This window comes from Myotis yumanensis, unplaced genomic scaffold, assembly GCF_028538775.1.
Source record: "Myotis yumanensis isolate MYYU_CA2020_CCGP unplaced genomic scaffold, mMyoYum1.0.hap1 SCAF_9, whole genome shotgun sequence".
NCBI lineage: Eukaryota > Metazoa > Chordata > Mammalia > Chiroptera > Vespertilionidae > Myotis > Myotis yumanensis.
The window spans coordinates 41,821,757-41,846,552 of record NW_027223760.1 but is presented as its reverse complement, the minus strand read 5'-3'; the positions used below and the strand labels follow the sequence as shown (position 1 = coordinate 41,846,552).

At 34.7% G+C, this 24,796-nt stretch overlaps 1 protein-coding gene across 1 annotated transcript in view; it reads left to right on the top strand.

Moving 5' to 3' along the window:
• Window positions 1-24,579, top strand: part of SEMA3D (semaphorin 3D) — a 202,616-nt gene extending 178,037 nt beyond the window's left edge. The window contains exons 13-18 of the mRNA XM_070424159.1: window positions 1,255-1,343; window positions 3,118-3,159; window positions 6,040-6,197; window positions 8,377-8,441; window positions 12,388-12,527; window positions 20,270-24,579. Of these exons, the coding sequence (XP_070280260.1) occupies window positions 1,255-1,343; window positions 3,118-3,159; window positions 6,040-6,197; window positions 8,377-8,441; window positions 12,388-12,527; window positions 20,270-20,689 (914 nt within the window). The 3' untranslated portion in view covers window positions 20,690-24,579. The remainder of the gene's footprint in view (window positions 1-1,254; window positions 1,344-3,117; window positions 3,160-6,039; window positions 6,198-8,376; window positions 8,442-12,387; window positions 12,528-20,269) is intronic.
• The last annotated feature ends 217 nt before the right edge of the window (window positions 24,580-24,796 follow it).

Genomic DNA, 24,796 nt, shown 5'->3' with positions numbered 1-24,796 from the left:
ATTGTACTGATGGGGTGGTCATAATAATCTGGCCGATCATAATAATCTGGCCACTCAGTGTATATCATTAATAGAAAAGCACTGCATCTTACTATGTAATATAATGGATCAAGCATTGCATAACGATAGAAATGAATGGGTTTTCAAGCAATGAACTTTTTATTGGAGGAGGACATAGAAGTACAGAACAACTTTAGAATAATTTTATCCTAAAAAATATATTGGTTCTACAGAAGTTGGGTTTACTAGGAATCCTGTGTGTAACAGACTCCAATTGCTCTCCAGAAACCAGCCAAACCTGATTGTGTTGCAGTAGTAATAGCAAGGCCAAGGGAAAAAAGTGATGTTCCCAATGCCACAGAAATTGTTACTGAGACATCAAAACTTGAAATAATTAGGTTGTCACTGATTCTGAGGAGTTTGCCACTTAATTTCTACTGCCTACCCCAGGCTCATGCCTAGGTTTTGAACATTTCAGTGTCATAAATGCCACTCTGCCACTAGGTGGTACTACCTAACTTTTACTGATTACATTATAGGGATGCTAAGATAGATTTTCAATCATGACATTTGGACATTTTATATTTAATATTTTTAAAGATTCCAGAGTTATTTAAAAATGGAGAAAATAATCTAGATGAATTTGTGCAAACAGGATTATTACCATAAATGTTAATACACTCTAACCCCAGTACTTAGAACTTTAAAAACATCTATTTTGTATAAGTTAATTTGCAAATGGGATTCTTTTCTTCTAAAATGTTCCTTAGATTGTCTTTCTGTAATGGTGTGTCACCTTACAGGACAGCAACGTAAGATTCCTACTTAAGGCATCTTTTCAAAATGTTGATTTTGGTTTATATTATTAACATTTTAATAGTCTTAAATTTAAATAAAATAACTTTAAACAAAAACTTTAATTTCTAGCCCACTAATAATGTTTATGTATATAAAATACATTTGATAAGTGAGCTAGTTTCCTCCATGTATATAACATCAATAGTTTCTCTTACAAACATATGTTTGTTAATATTTTCTTTATAAAGATGTGTTTTATGAGATAAAAGCTATAATGTTTTGGGAAGGGAGAATAATATATATTAAGCTTTATTTCTTGCATGCTTTATTTAATCTGATTTCTTGAAAGGTATTTAAAGAAAAATTAGGGTGTTATCTGAAGGTTGCTAGGAATATGCTTACAACTGAACATTGAAGGAGAAATAGAAGGATTATGGGTATTGTATTTTTTTTCAGACATTGGAACGGTCCTAAAAGTTGTCAGCATTTCAAAGGAGAAGTGGAATATGGAGGAGGTAGTACTGGAGGAGTTGCAGATATTCAAGGTAAGACTCCATCCAGAGTTTTGGGAAAAGAGATGAAACTGAGTGGGCTTTGATATAGGGTGTCTTAACATCATCACTTTTCCAGGAGAATTGCTTGCAAACAACCTTTTTATTTTCCTTTTCCTTAAGCTATGGCAAAAAAAATGTTTAAAACAGTTAAGGAGAGGACTCACCTTCCCCTGTAGAATACCACTGAATTCGGGGCTCCTGGGTTGCCCCTCATTACTGCATTCTCTGAGCCTATGGCCAGACAAATTGCCATAGTGGATGAAAGCCTACGTCTCTTTTACTATCCAGATGCTTTTCTACTTTATCAATTTTAGTTTTCAAAATTTTCTCTTTTGGATTTGAGAGAACTGGAAGAGTATTCTCACGTGCCCTCGCTTTTCTGTAAGGACATTTAAAACAAAAACAAAAAAAGGTTGCATGCAAGTTAGTTTTCACATTGGTTAAATTCCCCTTGCCCTCCGAAAGAGTTAGTATACCTAAAATAATAGCTCTCCAGATTTTGGGAATGTCTTTGACTATTCACAGTAAATTTGAGTTGTGGCATTCTTTGTAGATCCTTAATGAAATTCAATATAGAATTATTTTCTGAAAATAACATTAGAAATAAAATTGCATTTCTTAGAAGAGCTTTTAAAAATATGCTAAGCCTTTTATAACATTTTTGTTGAAACATTTTATTGAAATGTACTGTTTCCGTTTAAACATGTTTTGCCCTACAAGAGAGTAAAGCCTTCTACTGTGAGGGGCTCAAGTTAAATAACATGCTGGGTTCTACTGAATCCTGTTTACATTGTGAAGATAATAATGGTCAAGGAGTTAACAAGAAAAAAAGACCTGCTAACTGGCATCTACCAAAAACAAAATCTATGTCAAATATAAATGTGAATCCAGAGGCCAAAAATAAAGCCCCACAACAGATAGGTACATTAGAATAAGTTTCTGTCAGTGGTCAAGAAAACTGTTTGGATTCCACTAAGATTAAATAACCACAAAAAAATTAAATAATGAACCTGTTTTATAAAATGTATAGCTAGGACTTTCTTGCTTTAAAGTTTTTTATTCATATGCTTTCGTAAACTTTTTACATTTGCTATTGTTTTTCAATTAGTAAATATTGACTGGTGAGAAATAAATGAATTTAGATAAATAGATAGATGAAAACATTTAAAACATTCCATCTTTTTACTTTGGAAGCTTTTTGTGTTCAGGCGTCTGATTTTGTACTGCATGCATAGAGCCATCTTTTCTACAAAACTGGCCTTAGTTTATATCAAGGTATCATGTGCACCAGCATTTTGCAGAGTTCCATAAAGAATGTGGTCATCCACAAGGAGCACTATAACTCTTCAGAACTCCGCACTTGAACACAAGTTTTTCAACTACTGATCTAAGTAAGAGCAGAAAAAGGTAATAAATAATTATGGAGATGTTCTTGTCAACACTAGTTTGAATTACATGGAAGCAGTTAAGATAAGCAGAAGAAGGAGAAACCTTTTGGGTACCTGGGAATGATTTTCAATGTAGTGTTTCTCATATAGTTAGGTGATTATTCTTTAATAAAATGCTTTAAAATAACTGTTTTGAAAAGTTTTTTTAAGGTAGAATTACAACCCATTGGGAGGAAGCAGCAAACATTAAGATCCTTTCCTCCCCTATATAACAGAGCCTTGAAGTTTACTTCATGGATCTTTGGTACAAGATAAAACAACTTACTGGCTACTATAAAAGATTCTTAATGATCATTAATATTTAATTTCTTTTTCAGCACTCATCAATCATTTTGAACATGGAGTTGTCTTTGAAACAGGTATTTTCTTAATTTTTTGTGTAAAAATTAACCACAAAGCAACAGGATAATGGAATTAAAATTTATTTTTAGAGAAAATTCATTGAAATTGAAAGTTAAATTATAAATAATAGAAAAAGCTTTAGATTATGTGTTTATTTTATAATTTATTAAAGACTATTGTTTCAGTCTTACCTTAGGATAAATGAAACCAAATTTCGTTTATTGAATAACATATTGTCCCCTTCCTGTGGCTCTTGAAAATTGAACTCACTTTTCTAGCCTCATGAGGATGTCTTTCTGTCAAGGCCATAAAGTAACTCATGTAGAACACCAGCCCTAATCATTAAAAATGGTTTTTAATCAGGAAGTCTAGGAGGTAGACTCTGAACTGTGGTGGCAAATAACCCAACAGTTAACCTCCCACCTATCATTTAATATCTGACTCCCACAATCAATTTCCTCAACAGCAAAGTTAAAAAAAATAATATCCACCTCCTAATAAATAGGATGTCAAATGCACACTTTTGGACTGAGAGCTGGTACATTTTAAATGTAAAGTAAATATTAGCTAATAATAATAATAACAATAATATTTAATATGACTTCACAGTTCTCAGATATGATATGCCAAGTCCCAGTTGATTCAAGACATTAAGACTTGCATTCCTATTTCTATGTGTACCCCTAAAGTTTAAGAAAGTCACATGATAAGATGTTCTACATTAAGTTTTGCTAAAATTGTCTTACACGGCTATGCCTAGTATGGTAGAGGGATTTTTAAGAAAAGATCTAAATAAGTTTCTTCTTCAATGTTTTCCATTAATTTGTTCATCCACTCAATATTTAGTACTTGAAGGCATACTGCTGTCGTTGGAGGCAACAGAAGTGCATGAATGGCATAGCCCTTAGTCTTCGGAAGCTCATGGTAGATCTGGGAACCAAAGGATCTGCTGACAATGCAGAGAACAATGGAAACATGTACTAGAGAAACAGAGGGGGGGAACTCATCTAAAAGGAAGCCAAGGGAGCAGGGGAAGATAGATAAAAGCAGAGATATGTAACCTGAGCCATCAAGGATGTTGGAGTTCATCAGATAAATATAAAGGGAGATGGGTGGGGGAGCATAAGCCAAGTAGAAGAGGAGAACGTTTGAAAAGGTATGAAGAGTGAGAGACCATAGTGTATTCTAATAAGTTTCTGTACAATTAGAGCAAAGGACATATCTGTGCTCCAGGGACAAGAAAGTAGAAATGAGTCTGGGAAAATAAGATCAAAGCAGATTAGGTACATTTTTGTATGTCTTTCTAAAAAGTTTAACAGTTTTGTCTAAGGACAATGAAATCCTTAAGCAGGATAGTGTGGTGATAAGATTTTCCTTTTAGAAAGGTAGAAGGAAGGAAGGAAGGAAGGAAGGAAGGAAGGAAAGGAGGGAGGGAGGGAAAGAAAGACCAGTCTGGTATGGCAGTGCTTAAGATGGATTGATTGACCTTTGGGTTAGAGGTGGGGGTTATTGGAAAACAAGGCTGAAGCCAGTGGAAATATTAGGACACTTACAAGTAATCCAAGAAAGAAATGATAAGAACCGAGACAGACAGTGGCGGTGAAGAGGGAGAAGAGGAAATAGATTAGCGAGTTCTATATGAGAGAATGGAAAAGATAAGGTGACAGACCAAAGGAGAGAGAAAGATGACTAAAGACAACTCCCAGGGTGGCTAAAGACGGTGCCTCTTGCCAAGGTGTAGATTTAGGGAAATCAGTGTGTCTACATTTTTGTTTTCAAGATATCTCTAGTCTTTATGTAATAAGGGTAAAGGAATGAGAACAGAAAACAGAGAGACCCAACAATTAAAGCAAAGAAAGGAATCATCAAAGGAAACAGAAGTCAGGCAGAAATAAAGAGGAAGAACCAGAGAAAGTAAAGAAGGTTTCAACTCTTTAGGTCAAACACTATGAAGAATTGAAGTAAAACAAATACTAAAAAATGTACATTGTATTTAGTTACCAGGAAGTCTCAACTGACAGTTTAATAGGTAAAAAATTTCTGTAGGTTGAGTACATGTATGTTATTTGTGCCAATATCTATTTTCTCAGATTATTTTTCTTCACATAGAGTTTCACATGGTCCCCTGAGTTGGCCATGAGTTTCTTGAAGGCACAGACTATGGCTCATTCACTTGTACCACCCTCCCCCCCCTTCCCCAATCCCTCACCACCACCACATACACTCAAATGAATACATATAGGGAGCTATGCATTATTTTCAGAACTTATTCTTGAAAGGTAACTGTATTTGCTGGGTTTTTCAGTATCCTGCAGCCTTTCATTTGTGGTAAGGTATCCCTCAAGTCTCCTTAATACTTTCTTCATAGTGATGCCAAATGCTTTTTCTCCCACTTATAACCCATTGTCCTTCAGGGGCCAGTACATACTTCATTAGCAAATGGAATGGTTAGTTAAAACCACAGGAAAGTTTCCTAAATCTCTTTTCAGTCATCTCTTCCACTAGTACCTGTGTCAGGTGAAGACCATCAGCATCACCTATAGTATGTGTGCTTGATATACTCTACCAAAGGATATTTTCAACTATTGAGAAGGAATTTGACATCTTAATTCCTCAGTCTAGCAGCTGGTTTTTAACTTTCTTCAATTACAGCCAAGGTTACTCTAGCCCAATAGAATGCTGTCCATTTTAGTACCAAGATCTTCAAATCACCATCCTGTCAAGGGTAGGAGTGATTGACTTATCTTACTCTTTGTTATGTGTCTGTACAAGTGTTTATTATGGGCAGGTCTCCCTAGGAGACAGATTTAGATCTGTGATGTGGTATTCAAGAAAGGGAAGTTCTTAAGACTAGTTTGAAAGATGCTGCTAATTCATTTGTTTTGCCTGCTTTGCAGCAACAATTGTACATTGGTTCCCGAGATGGATTGGTTCAGCTCTCACTGCACAGATGTGACACTTATGGGAAAGCTTGTGCTGACTGTTGTCTCGCCAGAGACCCCTACTGTGCCTGGGATGGAACTTCATGCTCTCGATATACACCCACTTCAAAAAGGTAAGATGCACATGGAGTTAATATGACGCCTTCCTTTCTGTGCAATGAATATTTCACATGAATACTTTGTCTTATAGTTTAAAGAGAAAATATTATAAAGGAAACATGGTCAACAGTAAGAATATTAAAATTCTTTTATAGTTTAGCATAACACTGAATTTTGACATAGAAAGAATGTGAAATTCTGAAATGTGGAATTTTAAAAAAATTCTGATAAATTGTTTATATTCTTTTCCTACATTGATGTTAAACACAATTACAAGTTTTTTTCTCTCTATTTCTTTACTCTTTCTATCTTCCTCCCTCTTTCCCTTTGTATTTCTAAATGTGTATGTACTCATTGTTTTGCATATCATGTGTAGATATATATGTTTGTAAAAGTGTGGGTTGCATACAATCCATAGCATATCCAGTGACTAGGTACAATTTTATGTTTATAGTAACAACTCTAACTTGACCAATTTCTGCCACTCAGACATACTTCAACATCAAAATGTGCCCTCCCATTTGTAGTTCATTGCTTTACGTGTCTTAAAAACAATGCTATTTTGAGTCAGTAATTCCCAGCTAGGGAGTTATGCTACACACACAGGTAAAAGTTATATGTTCAGAGATGTTCATTTCAGCATTGTTTTCAACAGCAAAATTAAAGGCAAGAACCTGACTGCCCATCAGTATGACTGAAGCTGGCTAAATATATCATGATATAATTTTTTAAATGTGGAATATAGTACTAGCACTATTTTCTAAAATATTGTCTAAGTACATTTTCCTCTAGGTAAAAAGTCAGTGAATTGTATATGGTATTTTTTTTAATCTTTAGGTTTTATTAACAAAATAAGATAACAAGAGAGCTATGTTAATTCCACTACTGCCTATGCACTTTTTCTTTTCAAATTTTTCTGATTTGTCAGAATGCAAATTTCAGACATCACAAATTTAAGATATAGAATAATAGCAGATACTGACTAAAATTAGGAGGTATTTTATAATCCTTGGAATCTCTGAATTAAGTGAGTGGGGATTATTACAAATTGAAAGTAAAAAGTCACCAACATTTTATTATAGATTTTGTTCAAGGATATACTCAGCACAGTGAGTATTTGGGGAATACTTTTCTTTTCTACAAGCTAAAAAGTAAGAATTCTCATTAGCTGGTAATAAACCTTCAGTTTGATGAATTGACCCTGTTGCTTAAGAAGTCGAGATTTAAAAACATTCTTGACCTCTGTACCTTATACTATCATAAGTTTTCTTGTACTTCCCAAGACTGTACCGTCACTGGCAGACATGCCACTGTGATGTTCTCCCTTACCAGCACGGTGTCCACATGAGCCAAATATGTGTACAATAGATGACTCTTGCACAGGGTTAACATTGCCCTTAAGGAACACTCTAGATATTGCCAAAGGTTTGCTGTGACTTCTGTGATCTCTGAAGTGGCAATATAAAATAGCCAAAGCAAAGATATATTGTAATTATTTAATACTTGTTTAACTTTAGCAATTTTTTTCTTTTTTATACGATACTCATTATTTTCTCTTAAAATATGTGACAATAATGCAAGAAACCATTATTTATTATTAATATCATCATCATCGTCAACTCTACTATCAGGAAACATGAAGTACATATCAGCAGATACAAATAACATCTTGCCATTTACACCATATCAAGCTTGTACTTCTATTTCAAGTGACAGTATTTAACTTGTTGCTTAATCAAATCTATGTAAGACTGAATCATCATATGATAAGGTGTTTTGTATGTGTGTGTACTTTCCTACCCACTAAAGTTCTTTCTGTCTTCATACTTTCCCATGGCTGCCTTAAAAAGAAGGGTAGGTATGATTACTCCCATTTGATGTATATAAAACCTGGATTATATTTATAGTCAGCCTATTTTGTTGTCAAATGTTAAAAAAAAGAACACTGTAGTAGTTTAGTAAAATTCAGATAATCATATTGCTCAAATAGGATTCATGCCATTAGAACTCTACTACTACTACTACTACTATTTGATGTAATGTTAGAGTGATTTGAATATTGACCTACATTTAAGTTGGGTAGTAATATAAGCATAGTTCTGCTTCTGCCACTGTTATTAATGTTAGCTGTAAATTTTCTATATTTTAATTATCCTGTTTGAAGTTCTAAACAGTTAAATCCCTTTTCCATAGGCGAGCTAGACGCCAAGATGTTAAGTATGGAGACCCAATCACCCAGTGCTGGGACATAGAAGAGAGTAAGTATAGGTTTAATGTGCTCTTCTCTCATTTAAAACTTTAAGCCTAGTCTTTTCATGTCTTTTCATTATATAACTTAAAACATCTATTATATAGGAAGATCTCGTTTTGTGAAATGCTTGTATTTTGGGAAAGTAGTGGGAGATTTTATAAGTCAACACCCTGCCCACGTGCCTAAGTGAATAATCCTTTGTTATATCATTGTTTCATATGTCCTTTAACATTTCTATACATTTTTTTTTCTTTTTTACTGCCTTATCTATCTTTGTAAAGTTTGAGAACTACTATTAAAGATAAAACAAGATAGAGTCCAAAACATATGGAAAACTCAGAAACCCTGCCAGAAAAGTCTGATAGCAGGGCAGGCTAGGCACTTATTAGAAAGAAGTGTTAGGTAGCTTGTGCATTATTTCTATTCACTTATTAATTCAGGTCTTCAATCACTAAATACTTATTAGTGAGTTGCATGTGCAAATAATTGTCTCAGTTATACTTTGTGAGACAAAGTAACTCCTTAGAGAGCTTATAATTCTTTGGGGAGATACATAAGGCACAATTAGTGATAAGGGAATTTAACAAAAAGAGAGATCTGAATATGATAAGTATAGAGTGGGGAATAGAGAAGTGATTTGTTGAATAACTGTGCAAACAGAGAAAAATCTATAAAATTATATGTTCTAGAGCTTTACTTACTTTCCACTGTCCAGCTCTGCCATCAAATAGGAAATATAAGTGCACGTGCGCATGCACGCACATACGCACGCGCACGTACACAGCTGGAGGAAGAAAAGAACTGCCTACCCTTCATCACATTGTCAGTAACCACCCTATAATTGAATAAACAACCCAAATTGTATAGTCTATTACTTATGATCCAGCAGTGTTTCTATAATTTAAAAATAAAACAATTACTTATAATTCATAATTTCATTCTCCTGAAAAATAAGCTATGGCCTAGAATTGTATTTTGAGTTCTCATTCTAATGTGTACATGACCCACAGTCATGCCCAGTGTTTTCTTTGAAAACCATCACTGGGTGCTAAGTGTACAGTTTTCCATGTGTGCATATGAGGTTTATCAGGAAATATTAGAGTCATTGAAGATATCAGTGAACAAAAAGAAAAGAATCTGCACACAATGCAATATACAGATGATGTATCATAGAATTGTACACTTGAAACCTATATAGTTTTATTAACCAATGTCACTCCAATAAATTCAATTATAAAAACACAAAAAGAAAATCTGTGCATTCACGGAACTTATATTCAAGTATGTATTAGGGGAGGTAATAGGCAATAAACATAAAAACAAATAATACGTATGCTCTGTCAGATGATGGTACATATTACGAAGAGTTATAAAACACAATTGCTGCCTAAGGCACTTACAATTATTGTCTCCACTTCACCAGATCCCATTCTTGCTATAACCCATTGCACACAGGCTTTTCTCAGCAGCAGTAGCACCTAACCCAATCCATTTGTTTTCAAGGTCACCAGCGATTTCTACTTTGCCAAATCCAATGGTCAATTTTTAGTTTTCATTTGTATTTAATCTCTAACTCCTTTCTTAAGACACCTTCATTATTTGACTTCCCTGCAGTGCTATTCTGGTTCTTATGGCCCCATGAGAACTGATTATTGATTTTAGGAAATTTGTGAGCTCGTTTTAAACCATTGGTAATTTGAGTCAGCCTGCAACCCTGGTATGTGCCCTGACTGGGAATCAAACCAGCAACCTTATGGTGCACAGGGCGACACCCAACCAACTGAGCCACACTGGTCAGGGCACCATCTGAGTGTTCTTAGCTTTCTTTTTCAACCCACCACCTGAATATTCAATCTCTGCCTATTCATTCCCTAGTACCATCAATGTCAATACTACGATACTCACAAATTCACAATCTCGTTCTGAACTTTCTCTGTATGCCAGACTTGTATGCTCATATGCCTACTCAAGAACCCCTCTTAGATGCCTAAAATCATCTGAAATTAGATCTGCGAAAGAATTCTTATCTTCTCCAAAACTTACCTGTTCAGCAGAATTTCTCATATTAATAAATAGCACCACTGTTCACCCAACTGCTTGGGTCAAAAGCAGCCAGTTATTTTTCTTGTATTATTATTTCCAGTCAAATTAACAACTTTGTGTCCAAGAGTCACTGTTTTTACTGATTTGAAAAAGGATTTCATACAGTCTGCTCACTATTTCACTTTATTAGTTGATTTTGCTGGTTTGTCTTTTAGTAAAAGATAATTCTTTGGTTGAATCAGTCTAACTGAGTTCCTCTTGAGCCCTTGCCCATCACCTAATAATCAACCTGCATCCTCTCTACATTGTTCATGAACTCCCTTTGCTCAGGAAAACGGTATCCGTTACTGGGAAATGATGCATGTCTTTCTCTTCCAGATCGGCACTGGTGATCTTTCTGTGCATTAGGAATTTATTATCTGTGAAAATTATAGTTATAATCTGTTCAGTTGGCAGAGATAGTGGATAGATTATAGATTCCAAATGGAATCCACACATTTTGAAGGTTAGATTATAGACAGACAGATGATGATGTTGTCAGCAGACTTCACTTAACCATGGCTGGTAAAACATGAATAAGTTCAAAAGGGGTTTCTTAAAAAGAAGCCTGACCAATGGGTGTATGTACATTCATGGTTTTTGCTGATAATTTTGTGCATAGATTTAGGATTCGCTTAAGTCCCTTAAGCCTTACTCTGGTTTATGCCTAAAATGCTAAGTAGGCCCATCTGCAGAATTGAGACATCTGAACAGACGATGAAAAAGTGCATGTTTGGGCCAGGCTGAGCAGCTGTCCTTTTTTATTTGATCAAATTTGAGCTACAGATCTTAGATCACACATGGGACACAGCCTTTGGCTGCTCAGGATGGAATGTATTTCAGATGGTGCAGTTGATTTACGGAATAAGGTGTCTGAGACACTGCTCCTTTAGCATCCCATTAACTATCTTATAGTAAATGCATGCTGGGCTAAATTATCCTTCTTTGAATAAAACAATATACAGGCTGGGGCAAAGTAGGTATACAGTTGTTTGTATGGAAGGTAATACAGTAATTAATACATAATAACACAAGAATAAACTCTGTCTCGTGTACTCACAACTGGAAACCTACCTTTACCTCAGCCTGTATTTTGGTAAGTAATATAGATAAGGTCCCGGTTCTGAGTATAGGAGCCTCTAGCTTATTATCATTATAGAATTGCATCAAGTATAGACCACTGTTCTTACTTTTCTAACATCAAAATATCTTAATGTTATATGGTCAGTTTTTTGGACCAATTTATGATAGAATTTCTCTTTAAAGGTAAAGTCAATTGCTCTTCCAGAACTATCTACAAAATTAAAGGTGTTAAAGTATTAAAAAATGTTAATAGTTTATTCATTTCAGCTCAGAGAAATATAGTCAATGTTTAGAGTTAGACCTGGTGAATTCTTATTTTAAAACAGCGGTTCTCAACCTGTGGGTCGCGACCCCTTTGGCGGTCAAACGACCCCTTCATAGGGGTCACCTAAGGCCATCCTGTATATCAGATATTTACGTTATGATTCATAACAGTAGCAACATTACAGTTATGAAGTAGCAACAAAAATAATTTTATGGTTGGGTCACAACATGAGGAACTGTATTTAAAGGGCCAGAAGGTTGAGAACCACTGTTTTGAAATGTCAATGGAAAATAGTTAATATATTGATGAAAGTGTGAAAATTGCAAAGAAGAGATAGAGTTTTAAAAATCAATCTCTTAGATAATATTTGACTTTTAGGTAATAATATTATAACATGAATTTCCTTTCTCTTTAATAATGTGTATGAATCTTCCCCCATGGCATCTGTTCTAAATTAGTCCATTTTCCCATTGCTTTCAAAATCAGGTCAAGGTTAATCTCCTATTCTATGTTTGCTTTCCAGGCATTACTCATGAAGCTGCTGATGAAAAGGTGATTTTTGGCATTGAATTTAATTCAACTTTTCTGGAATGTATACCTAAATCCCAACAAGCATCTATTAAGTGGTATATCCAGCAGGCTGGAGAGGAACACCGAGAGGAGGTAAGTCATTGCCATCAAAAAAACTCACCTTGAGGAAAATAGTATAAAACTTAAATCAGATTTTGTTTGTGAGAGGTGTTCAACTTCTAGTGCCATATGGTGCTCTCGTCGCTATTTGATAAAAAGGAAAATAACAGTTTATACCCATTAACACCAAAGGTTACAACACCTTTGAGATAAGAATAGCCCAATTTAATAAAAAAAGTTATTAATAAAATATATTTAACAGAAGGTTGAATGTTTAAAAAGAAATTGTGTATTTTAATAAAAATTATTTCTCATAGAATGTCTGTATTTTAGTACAATTCCCTGACCAAGAACAAGAACACAATATTTCCCCTCATTGTAGCACAAGGACTAAATTGTAGCTCAAATTGTGTTCAGTTTAGATCATAAAATGACACATGTGAAGTATGTATAAAAAAGAAATGAAATATATATCATAAGAAATATATATCTTATGAATAGATACTTATCTGGACATATGTACATTTTCACTCTCCTGTATTAAAATTAAATCAACAGAGGGAAAAGTAAGATGGATGTTCTGTTCATCTTTTGACTTTTTTCTGGTTCGGTCATTCTAACACATATGTGTGATTGGAACATATCATGAGATTTTATGAGGTCTAAAGATGTCAACTTAAGGGGATGAGTTGGGTAGTCTAAAAAATCTTGTATTAATATTTTTTGAATGTCATGAAACAAAGGTTAACTGGCAGAATTCTTTCAGTACCTAAAAGAAAACTGATGACACTCACTCTACAGTTCTAAAATTCCCAATATTAAAACTAAGACAATGTAATGAATAATGGAATGAGTGCAGGATTCAGAATTCCTTTGTTCATATCACTGAGCCCCAATGGGCCAGAATTTTATAACAAAATAAATCCAAAAGTTATTGTGAAAATAAAAATGAGAAAATACATATAAGAATGTGAATTTCAAAGCAAAGGATTACTCACAAGTGTAAAGTACGCATATAAAATTGCAGATACTCTCAGGGAGGATGTGTAAAACAGGAAATAGCGCGGATCATGTGTTCAGCTTGACTGCTGAGCATTTATGAGCAGGTTGTAACTTCTCGAACACTCCATTTCTTGGTCATATAAGGAGGTGACCAAATGTTCTCTGAAATAGCAGCCTCCTTGATAAGTCTATAAACATTTAAAATAGTATATGTAATTAACTAAATATTAGTATGGAACGGTGGTTGTCAGCCGCAGGGGACTTTGCTCTCAGAGTGCTCACATTTGGCAACATTTTGGTTGTCACAACCTGGGTGGGAGGGGTGAAGGGTGCTAGTGGGTAGAGATCAGAGGTCGGGGACTGTGTTAATTAGCTCACAAGGCACAATCTCTCACAATGAAGAATTATCTGACCCCAATTTCAGTGCTGAGTTAAAACTTGGGGTAAGAGAATCAAATTTTATCATAAGATATTGGTTCAAAGATATGTTTCCCCATTTACAGGGTGGAGCAAAAGTAGGTTTACAGTTGTTCGTATGGAAAATAGTACACTAATAAAAGAAACATGCAAATTGGTGTCACTCCACTACCCCCACCAGCCAATCAGAGCAATTATGCAAATAACCCAACAAAGATGGCAGTTAATTTGCATACGTAGTCACGGAGTCAAGACTGAAGACTGAAGAGGCTTGGCTTCTCCGCTGGGGCTGGACCAAAGGCCTGGGTCCTGGGTGCTGGAGGAAAACCGGTGCCGGCAGCCAGGGGAAGGAAGGCCTATTGAGCGAATCTTCATGCAACGGGCTTCTAGTTAATAAATAATAATATAAGAATAAACTCTGTTTTGTGTACTCAGAACTGTAAACCTACTTTTGCCCCACACTGTATTAAAAAGTTAGTGTCATTCTCTTCATCGATCTTTAAGAATAAAATGTTATATCAAAATAATGACACAACATGTTAATACCAAGGGAATAATTTAATCCTTATTATGTCAGATTGACCCAGTAAAACTTGATTCTTTTTTTTCTTTATTGATTAAGGTATTATATATATAAACTTGATTCTTCATTATTATTGACATCTATAAATTCTAAAATTATGGCATATCCATACTAAATGTTTATTTTTAGGATCCTAATTTACCAGTATATATTGAAATATTATCTGACATAGAAGTTTATTTTATTTCAACATATAAAACATTTACTTTTTATCCAAGAAATATTGGAAGTCCTGGCTGGTTTGGGTCAGTGGATAGGGCATAAGTCTGCAGACTGAAAGTCCCAGGTTTGATTCCAGTCAAGGGTACTTACCTCCATTGCAGGCTCGATTGGGACACATGCAGGAGGCAACCAATTGATGTGTCTCTCTCACATTGATGTTTCTCTCTCTGTGTCTCTCCCAACTCCCTTCCACTCTCTCTAAAAATCAATGGAAAAATATTCTCAGGTGAGGATTAATAACATATACTAGTATATATGAAAAATGTTATCTGAATTTTTTAACATACTGATTTTCTATTAGATACATGGCAATATTTTATTTTTAAATGTCCCAAATCACTATTTTCAATTGTATAGTTAATAAAGTTTAATCATTTCTTTTCAGTGATAGACTTACATTTGACTCTGCATGTTTGCATTCACATCTTTCACCCTCCTGAAAATGTTATGTGTTCCTTTATTTACTTTTTAGCAGTATATCATGCAGTCATGGTGGTACCATGCTCCATGAATTTCAATGGAGCAGAAATAGTATATTTATTGAATTTTACTTAAAAGTATCTGAGCTGTAATATTTCAAATGGTATATTCATTTATCTTTGTAAATAGCTAGTCACACTTGGTCCAGGTTCTGCCATACCGCTTCCTGAGCTGACGAAAGGGGCCAGATCCACACTAGGTTTGAAACATTTTCCCCAGCAGGATACCTTCTGCTCCTTACCAGGGAGGTCACAGTTTGGAATCTTTCCTCCCCTCAAAATCAGCCTGAGGGAGGGATGAGGATCTCCTGTGGCACAGAGGCTGTCACCAGGTTTTTCTCTGCCAAGGGGAGGACATTTCCTCACTGAGCTGTTTCACAGTTGGGTGCTGCTGGAAAGGTCATGAGTCAGTTATCTGCTGACTTCCTTGTAAAGCTGTGCTGGAAACGGATGATGTTTATGCTATAACGAGCGACTTCATCGGCAGTCCCCAAGCTTCTGTTGAACTTTGGGGATCTTGAGGAATAGAAGAGACAATACCACATGCTAGTTACAGTAGTCTTTTTTTCTGTGGATTTTAAAAACATTTTATAAAGCATCTTCAAATATTTGTGTTTTTCCCTTTGTAGGTCTTTGTTTTATTTTGTGTGTTTTTTAATTACAAAAGTAATAGCAATGGTTTTGAAAATATAGAGATATATAAAGAACTATGAGGCCAATAAGCATAGATAAGCACAAATACTGTATTTTGATGTCTATTCCAGCATTTTCCCCACTAACCATTACATTGTGAGCAGTTTCCCTTGTCATTCAATTTTAATACCATATTTTTTCTGTCCCTACTCCCACTGTCCTGATGCCACAGTCATCATGAATGTTCCATGTTTTATTTAAATAGCTCATGTATTCTCTCAAAAGAGAGTAAGAAACTTCCCTATATCTAAATCTTTCTCTACTTTTCTATTTTCTTCAGACAAACACTTTAGAGAAAAATAAGTAAGATAAAGGATTTTATTGTCTTTGTGGCTTGTGATAAACAAGTGTATATTGCCAATTTTCCATTGAAATCACCATATGGTTGCCTTTTCTGAACTCCTGAGGTGATATTTTTCATTATAATTTAAGGAAGTCATTACCAGTTTGATATGAAAAAATATCATATTGTTTTAATGTCTATTTCTTTGAATATTACTGGATATTAATTACCTTCTCACGTTTCTTGGCTATTAGCTTCAGTTGTATCTGGTAAATTACCCTAACATTTGCTTGGTTTACATCAATGTATTTATTAAAAAATTATTTTATCCAGCCACTTATATATACTAGATATTAACATTTTAATATTATGCATATTAGAAATAACTTTTTACTATTTTATTGTTGAAAGTTTTTGTTTCTAACATACAAAAGATTTATACTTTATGTTTATAATTTATATAAATCTATTGGTTTATAGCTATATATTTCTCACTTATGCTTAAAAATTCCTTGTTTGATGAAATGGAAAATACATATTTTGTAATTATTTTAGGATTTTATTTTTAAAATTACAATTCACATTTTATATTTACATTTACTCAAAGATATTAAATAAATCTAGGGGTTAGTTATGTATACTTCAGTTTTTTTTTCTTTTAAATTATGAGCCAGTTGCCTCAGCACTATTTTTAAATGTCTTTCTTCTGTTTGTTGAAAAAAGGAGATATTCCTGAAACACCAGTCACATTGAGGACGTGTGCAATGCTTTAGCTATGAAAGAAATGACAGGTGAATTATCTGCAAAGGAATTACCATTAGGCTGCTATTATCAGAGAACGAAGTCCCTGACCTTTACCTGCTGCTTAATACCTAAATGTCCTTTGTCTCTTTCCATGTGACTCTTCTCATTTTAAATGAATTGCCCTTCATTGAAGATCTACATTTAATAATGCCGAATATATTATCACTGTTCACATTAGGCAAATGGATAGTCAACCCCAGTTCAAACATGGTTTTGATTGGTAAAGCTGAGCAGTTTTTACTTATCACTTTAGAGCGGAGAAAATTCCATGAGTTTAAATTAGTGGCCAGAGATTACATTATCTCTTTGTAGAGGAGCTGAATCTTCTAAATTGACTGTGCTGACAGTTCACTGTCGAGACACAGTCTGCATAAAGCATCCTGTTCCAGAATGGAATGAAAGCATTACAGTGACTGAGAATGCAAAGTAGGCAAATGTTAATCAACCACTTAATTTCTGGGTCACAGATTTCTATCTCTAGATTGCAAAAGTCCTATGAAAATATGGCATTCAAAATATATTTTGTTAGAGATACCACTTCATATTTTTAAAATTTTAGAAAAAAGAATCACTTACATGATCTAATAGACATTAGATAAATCCAGGAAGCCTAAAATTTAGTTTATTTATTTATTTATCTTTTAATATATTTTTATGGATTTCAGAGAGGAAGGGAGAAGGAAAGAGAGATAGAAACATCAGTGATGAGAGAGAATCATTGATTGGCTGCTTCTTGCCTGCCTCTTACTGGGGATCAAGCCCACAACTTGGGCCTATGCACTTGATTGGAATTGAACCTGGGACCCTTCAGTCTGCAGGCTGATGCTCTATCCACTGAGCCAAACCAGCTAGGGCTTATTAAATAAGTTTTATATCTGTAGGTAAAAAGCCAAAGTAAAACTAAGCATTTCCTGGAAGCAAGGGAAGGTGAAGAAGGATCACAATGGAGTAATGAAATGCCAGGCGTCTATGAAACTCTGAGTCCTGTGGGGGCGGAAGCAGTATGGAAAGGAGGGAAGGGAACTAGACTTCAGAGCACAACAGTGTAAACAGGATGCAAAAAGAGAACAGCAAAAACAATGACAAAGTGTTGCATATTTTGTGTGAAATCAAAGTAGTAATTTCTTCCTGTCAGGAGATTAAAGAGAACAATAAAAAGTAGTGAGTCTCAGCTGTGACAATCTTTAAAACCACATTAAACAGTTTAAACATTAGCAAGAATACCAGCTATGAAAGGAAATCTAGAGATGAACTGAAAAGAAAGTTACCTGCTTTGATTGTCATGCTAGTAACCACAGGTCATTTTCTATTAAAGAATTACAGAAATAAAGGTTTCAGAACGTCACTTCTCCAACAACATGTAATGTTGCTAATAATACTTCACACTTTAACCTTCAAAGAGCTTAACTTTTACCTCCCCTCAGCCCCCCACCCCCCAAAAAAAGAAAACAAAAAACACACACACCACCATATGCTATGTCACCAACTTGATAAATGGGAGACCAAGCAAGGAAGATAAATGAGTTATCATCAGAAGCCTAACAGATAGGGACCAGAACCTAGGCTTATGGAGTCAGTGTTTGTGTTCTAAGGAGCATTTAAATTTTAAAAAAAGTATTTCTACAGTAAAATTATATATATATATATATATATATATATATATATATATATATATACATATATATATTTCCAGTGTGTTAAATTTGAGATTGATGTTTCTGTTTCAGCCTGGCCTTTTAGAACCCTACCAATTCAACTTATTTTAGGGGACAAGACTCCTCTGGTTACTGAGGATATAAGTGAATTCAAGATTATTTTGTGTTACAATAGCATTAAAAAATGTCCGGTCCTTTAGAATACATTCCTTAGAAAAAATGTTACACACACCCAGCTCACCAAATGGACAAAGTAAAGGAAACAAACACCCAAAACCCCAATGGTGTGGCTGCAGTGTAGAGCGAAGTCAGGGCTGGAGACCATTCAGCCTCATTAACCAGGGATCTGCTCTGTGACCTGCCTGTGGCCTTGTGTGGTACCCCACCAGCTGCACTTCCCTGGCACAGAGGGTGGTTGGCCATATACTTGTTCGTTGGCTGGGCTGGTAGCCAGAGATGTTTCTTTTCCTTTTCTCATATTTCCAGAATTGAAGGATTTTTCCTACATATTTTTCACATAAAGAGGCAGAGCGTAGTCCACCCACTGTGAATAAATTTAATTTAGTCGTCTTTATGCCGCCTTGATTTCCATCATCTGAAAGTCTACAATACAGGGGCAGATGTGTAAACTGGAAGTCTTCCAGACTTCTTTGTTGTTGTTGTGATTCTGCTTAATGCCGGGCCACTTCACAATCTCCACATTAAACAGGCCTCTTGTGTCAGTAAACATGCCTTTAGTTTTAGTGAAGATAGGTTCGCTATTCACACCAGATTGTGGGCCAGGCAAGCTAAACTGTTTGAATTGCCTTTCAGTAGTATCGCTTCAAAGGGCAAAGAGCGTCGCATTTCAGGGACGTTCTCTTTGTTCCTTGGGCGTTCTCACACTCGAAATCACATTACCATGTTGTAGTATATTGAGGTATGGCAAATATTTCCACAAATGACATCGTCTGAGGTATCATATATACACTCAGTATCAAAATTCAATCCAGAATAAAGAGGGAAATTCAGCTTTAAATGTTGCCATCCTTCTGAATATGGTTCTGCTTAATGGTTAGCTCTAACTTTCAAAAGGCTGTATCCACGCCTCTCCACTGACTTTTAACAAGTCACCACGTAGTTCCCATATGCTATTCAGATCATTTATTTGGTGATATCTAGAAAACAGAGTAAATTCCTTTGGAAATCATTGTTCTAGTCTACAGTAAAGGTGGTAGGATGCACTAAAGCTACTCATATTTTTCTATACATGACTGTCTCTGTCACATTCTAGCTCTGCAATTCTTAGAACACCATTTGGCATCTGAAATCTCTGTGTAGGTGGTCAGTTGATAGTTTCCAGTTTTACTTCATTCCTTTTTACAGCTTTCATTCCTATCCGTAGACTGGGAGAAAAACGAACCATATTCCAAAGGTTCAGTTAGGTATCGTGAGATGCAAACATGCATTCTGGGGGGCTATTACCTCACTTGAAGTTTTTTCACTCTCTTTGGCGATGGCTGACGATATTATGCTTGATGACAGAGAGACAGGGAGCATATCTTGGGTTCATCTAAGTAAAACGATGTAGCCTGTTTGCATTTGCTCATAGCCTCTCTGGTTTTCATTTATTACCTACATTTTTTCCAATTCTGCAGCTGAAACCTGATGAAAGGATCATCAAAACAGAATATGGGCTACTGATTCGAAGTTTGCAAAAGAAGGACTCTGGGATGTATTACTGCAAAGCGCAGGAGCACACCTTTATCCACACCATAGTGAAGCTGACTTTGAACGTCATTGAGAACGAACAGATGGAAAACACCCAGAGGGCAGAGCATGAGGAGGGGCAGGTCAAGGATCTGCTGGCCGAGTCACGGTTGAGATACAAAGACTACATCCAAATCCTCAGCAGCCCGAACTTCAGCCTCGACCAGTACTGCGAACAGATGTGGCACCGGGAGAAGCGGAGGCAGCGCAACAAGGGCGTCCCCAAGTGGAAGCACATGCAGGAAATGAAGAAGAAACGGAACCGAAGACATCACGGAGAGGAGCTTCCGAGAGCGGTGGCCACGTAGTTTCCTATTTAATTTAAAGAAAAGAATCCTTTTACCCGCAAAAATACTGTCTCCTGTTTGTACATCCTTGATACTAACTCCTACGAGTTTTCCATGGTGTTTTGTTAAGGCACGAGAAAAACAATCCGAGTAAGACAATGTGTGGTGGATATGGCAAAGGCAGGGCAAGTAAGGCATCTGAACCAGTTTTCCACGAACTAAACTTGCACCTGCAATGCATCAGAGTTATCTTCAAAATAGGGACTTCACATTTGTAAATGTTTTGTGTTCTGAGTTTTTGAATTTATGATGTCATGTAAATAAGTGAGCTAAGCAAACAGCACCTTTGGTAATGTATTAAGGTGCTTCGTTTCCCTTGCGTGGCCATTAAGCATGGGGGTTACCATGCTGTTGTGCTTTGTGTTCTTATGAACAGATCTATCATTCCATTCAAGAACTGGCTACTTTCTGGTAAGAAATGGAGGGAAGACACATATTCAGACCACTCATATAACAACAGGAACTTTCCCAATGAGCCACTCACTCTTGGTGCATGGTTTAGGAGTTTGGAGAGATGCATTATTTTTATCAGACCACAGGGATTATTTAGTGTACTACAGGCTTGATTTACTGAAGGTTATAAGTGTTCCTCCAGGATTCCTTATGACTTACCAGGAGAAACAGGTTCATGGAGCGACATTGGTGCTCAGTTATGTGTTTTTAGATTAAATGCTGAGCTTTGCAGGGACAGAATGCTTAATAAATATTTAAGTAAGATATGGGAAAACATTTAAATAAAGTAAGGGGAACATCATGATGTACACTACATCCTAATGGGAAGGCATGCAGATGGGATTTGTTAAGAGACAGAAGGAAAGACAGCTATAAATTCTGGCTTTGGGGAAAACTCATAGCCCCATAAAAAGGAAGAACAGTCACAAATAAAGTGGGTGAAATGCAATGTAGTTTTATTCACCAGAGTATAAGTAGCTGCCAATTTATAATACATCTGCTAAAAAATTCTAGATTATATTTTAAAAAAGCCTGCTAGCAAAAGGCTGAGGAAAAGTAAATTTTTTAAAGGATCATGGAAAGAATGAGCACAAATTAATTTACAACCAAGGGGATTTCAGTACTTTTTCTAAAAATTCATCATAATCTATAAATTATTTTCATTTACTGCCTTTAGTCTCTTGAATATTGGATTGTGGGACTTTATTTGAGTGAATAGAAAAGAACAATATATACATGCATAGCAAAAGAATTAGGTAGACAATAGTGGTGGGGAGCGGGGAGATATATTGTTAAGTAACAGAACAAATGCAAAACTTTTGACAACGGAAAGGGTTAAATTAACTCTTTGACATCTTTTTTTCACAAATCTTTTTGCATTTCTGAGATTATATGCTGTTATTCAAGTAGCATTGTTTTAGTAATTTAATAATAAATAAGTCTACCACCTGTAAAGAAAACAAACTCACAACATAAACATTCTTCGTATTTTGTTAGCACTTTCAAATATTGCCAGTTTGACTTTACCTCTGAACCTGCATGGTATGTTTTCTGCCCATTTACACGGGACTCACCTTTCTTTCTTCAACACAAAACCCTTAGCCTTCTTCTGTTTTGCCTTTTCACGCCCTTTTTAGTGTGAAATGAAAAATTAGTCACTTCCTCAAATGGAAGGCAGCCTTTCAGAAAACTAAATAGCAGACATTGCTAGTTTCTCATGCATTCGATGTGTCTTGAAAGAGAAGCCTGTGGGAACCCGTGTGATTAGAGGGCAACTTATTACCATGTTCAGTATCATGTCTGTGACTGGCTTTATGTTCAAAGCATTCTATCTCACATTCATTTTATTTGCATCTCTTACCTTTCAAAGTAGTCACTCTGATGTATGAGGTTAAGTACCCCTTTTGATATGAAACTCAAATATTTATAGATGTTTCTGTATAAGAAAAACTTAAGGATTTAAAACTTAGGTTTGAAAAACAGCAAACCAGAACAAATCACTCTTAAAAATTAATGCATAAGAATAGTTGTAGTAGATCAGAGTGCTAATTAAATACCATAACAAGAGTGTTTGTGACTGTTGATTTGCTAGGCTAAAATGTTCCAGGAATTCATAGTGAGCTCCAAGCAAATAAAGTGGGAGCATGTTTTATTTTTTAAAGATTTCCACGTATTTGTATGTCAGACAGTAATGATCAAATTATGGATGACTTTGAGAAAATTACATGAAGCTCAAATGTTAGGATTGACGTGCGAAAATAAATTCGGTTTTCATCCAAATATGAATGTCTAAGCCATTTTTTAATTACTTCTTTCTTATCATAGTTATTCAGACAAAATTTTGAAAACCTATTTTGATTTACAGCTAATACTGTGGCTACTTTGGATATAAAACTATTAATTTATGATAAACTCTTAAAATACATTTGAAATATTGTTCGTAAAATAAAATGTCATATAATAAAAACATATGGACAAAGATTTATGTGTATTTATAAAGATAGAGGTCATCTAAACTACATTTAATTTTTTAACCTTTTGATTGCCTAGAACATTTGAGGAACAGCGTGAATATATTAAATGTAAGACAAGACACATTATATATACTTCTTTACCACTGAAGGTTTTACCAAATTCTTTTTGAAATAATGAAAAATAAAATTATAGTTAATACTTTCAAATACATTTGCTTAGAAATCAGCTCTTCATGGAGAGGTCTTAAAACATCTGTTTATTCTTAGATTCATATTTTTCTCTCCTGTTTTGAATACATATGTCTTTGATTTGCCTATTCTCACCTGCATTTCATTCTGGCTGTTTATGCCGCTATATGGAATCCTGCCTGTCTGCATTCATTTACATTAAGTTTATTAAGAATTTAAAGAGTTTTTAAAAAAAATAAATTGTTGAGTAATTTATGTAGAACCCCCCCCCCCCCAAAGAGCTCTAAACATTATATTCACATTGTTAAATAAACATTTTTGAAAACAAACTAAATTACTTAAGAGAAGAAAAAACAGTCACAGAGACATTTGGAAATATGCAAAAGCTCCACAGTAGTGAACTATCATTGACACAAAATATCATCAATCTATTGACTAAATAATAATGCTTACTTAAAATATGCTGCCTGTAAAATCATCTTACTCTTGAATTTTGCCTTTGGTCTATATATAGGTTTTTCATATGCTATTGATTTGTTCCTGCTGGATTGTACAGTCTACACTGAAAATATTAGTTTACAGTGGGCAGTGTCTTCTTTTCAACATTATCAAAATTAAGTTTTTAAGGACAATTTAATATCTAGAAGTCCACTAAATATTAAACTGATCAAAAACTTTCATTTAACACTGATACTTTATATATAGTCTTTTCTCTTATATATATTTCACAGATATCATTAATACAAACGGAATTAAAAACTGAAATAGCTTTCACTGAGAATGTTACATTTCTCTAAGACAGTATGTTGGGATTGATTCACCTTATTGGGAATGGGTAGTTTAGAAAAAAGGGAGATATTTAAATGTTTTTATAGAAAGATATATTTTTCCAACAGATGACCACAATAGTTAAATAAATTAGTTTATATGTGAGGTTAAAAAATATCTAAAATTCCAAGATGCTACACATTGACAGTACACAGTCAGGAACATGTACATGACTTATACCTATCATTTAAATATTTTGTAGTATAAAATATTTATGGTAAGTTTTAAATAGATGCTTTTTTTGGGAAAAGGGCAAGAATCTATCAGTTTATTGTATAATTTAATTCTGGTATTGTAAGTGCTTAGCAATCAATTTTGAATTTATAGTTTTGCTATTTTGAGAGAATTATAGTCTTGTAATCTAAAATAATTAAAATTTGTTAAATGTATATTTTGGTTGTATTATAATAAAACACAAACATTAGTATTCTATGGTGATAAACAGAATGTTGGTTTGTGTGCAAATTTTGTTTTCACACCCCTGAAAACACCCCAAATTTTATCCATAAAATTGCACTAAATCAAATACCAAAGAAATATTTCCTGACAATTATTAGTAGATATATTCTGCACTGTAAGTTTACAAATAATTTCCCTTATGAAAATAATAAGTAAAAGAAAAGTG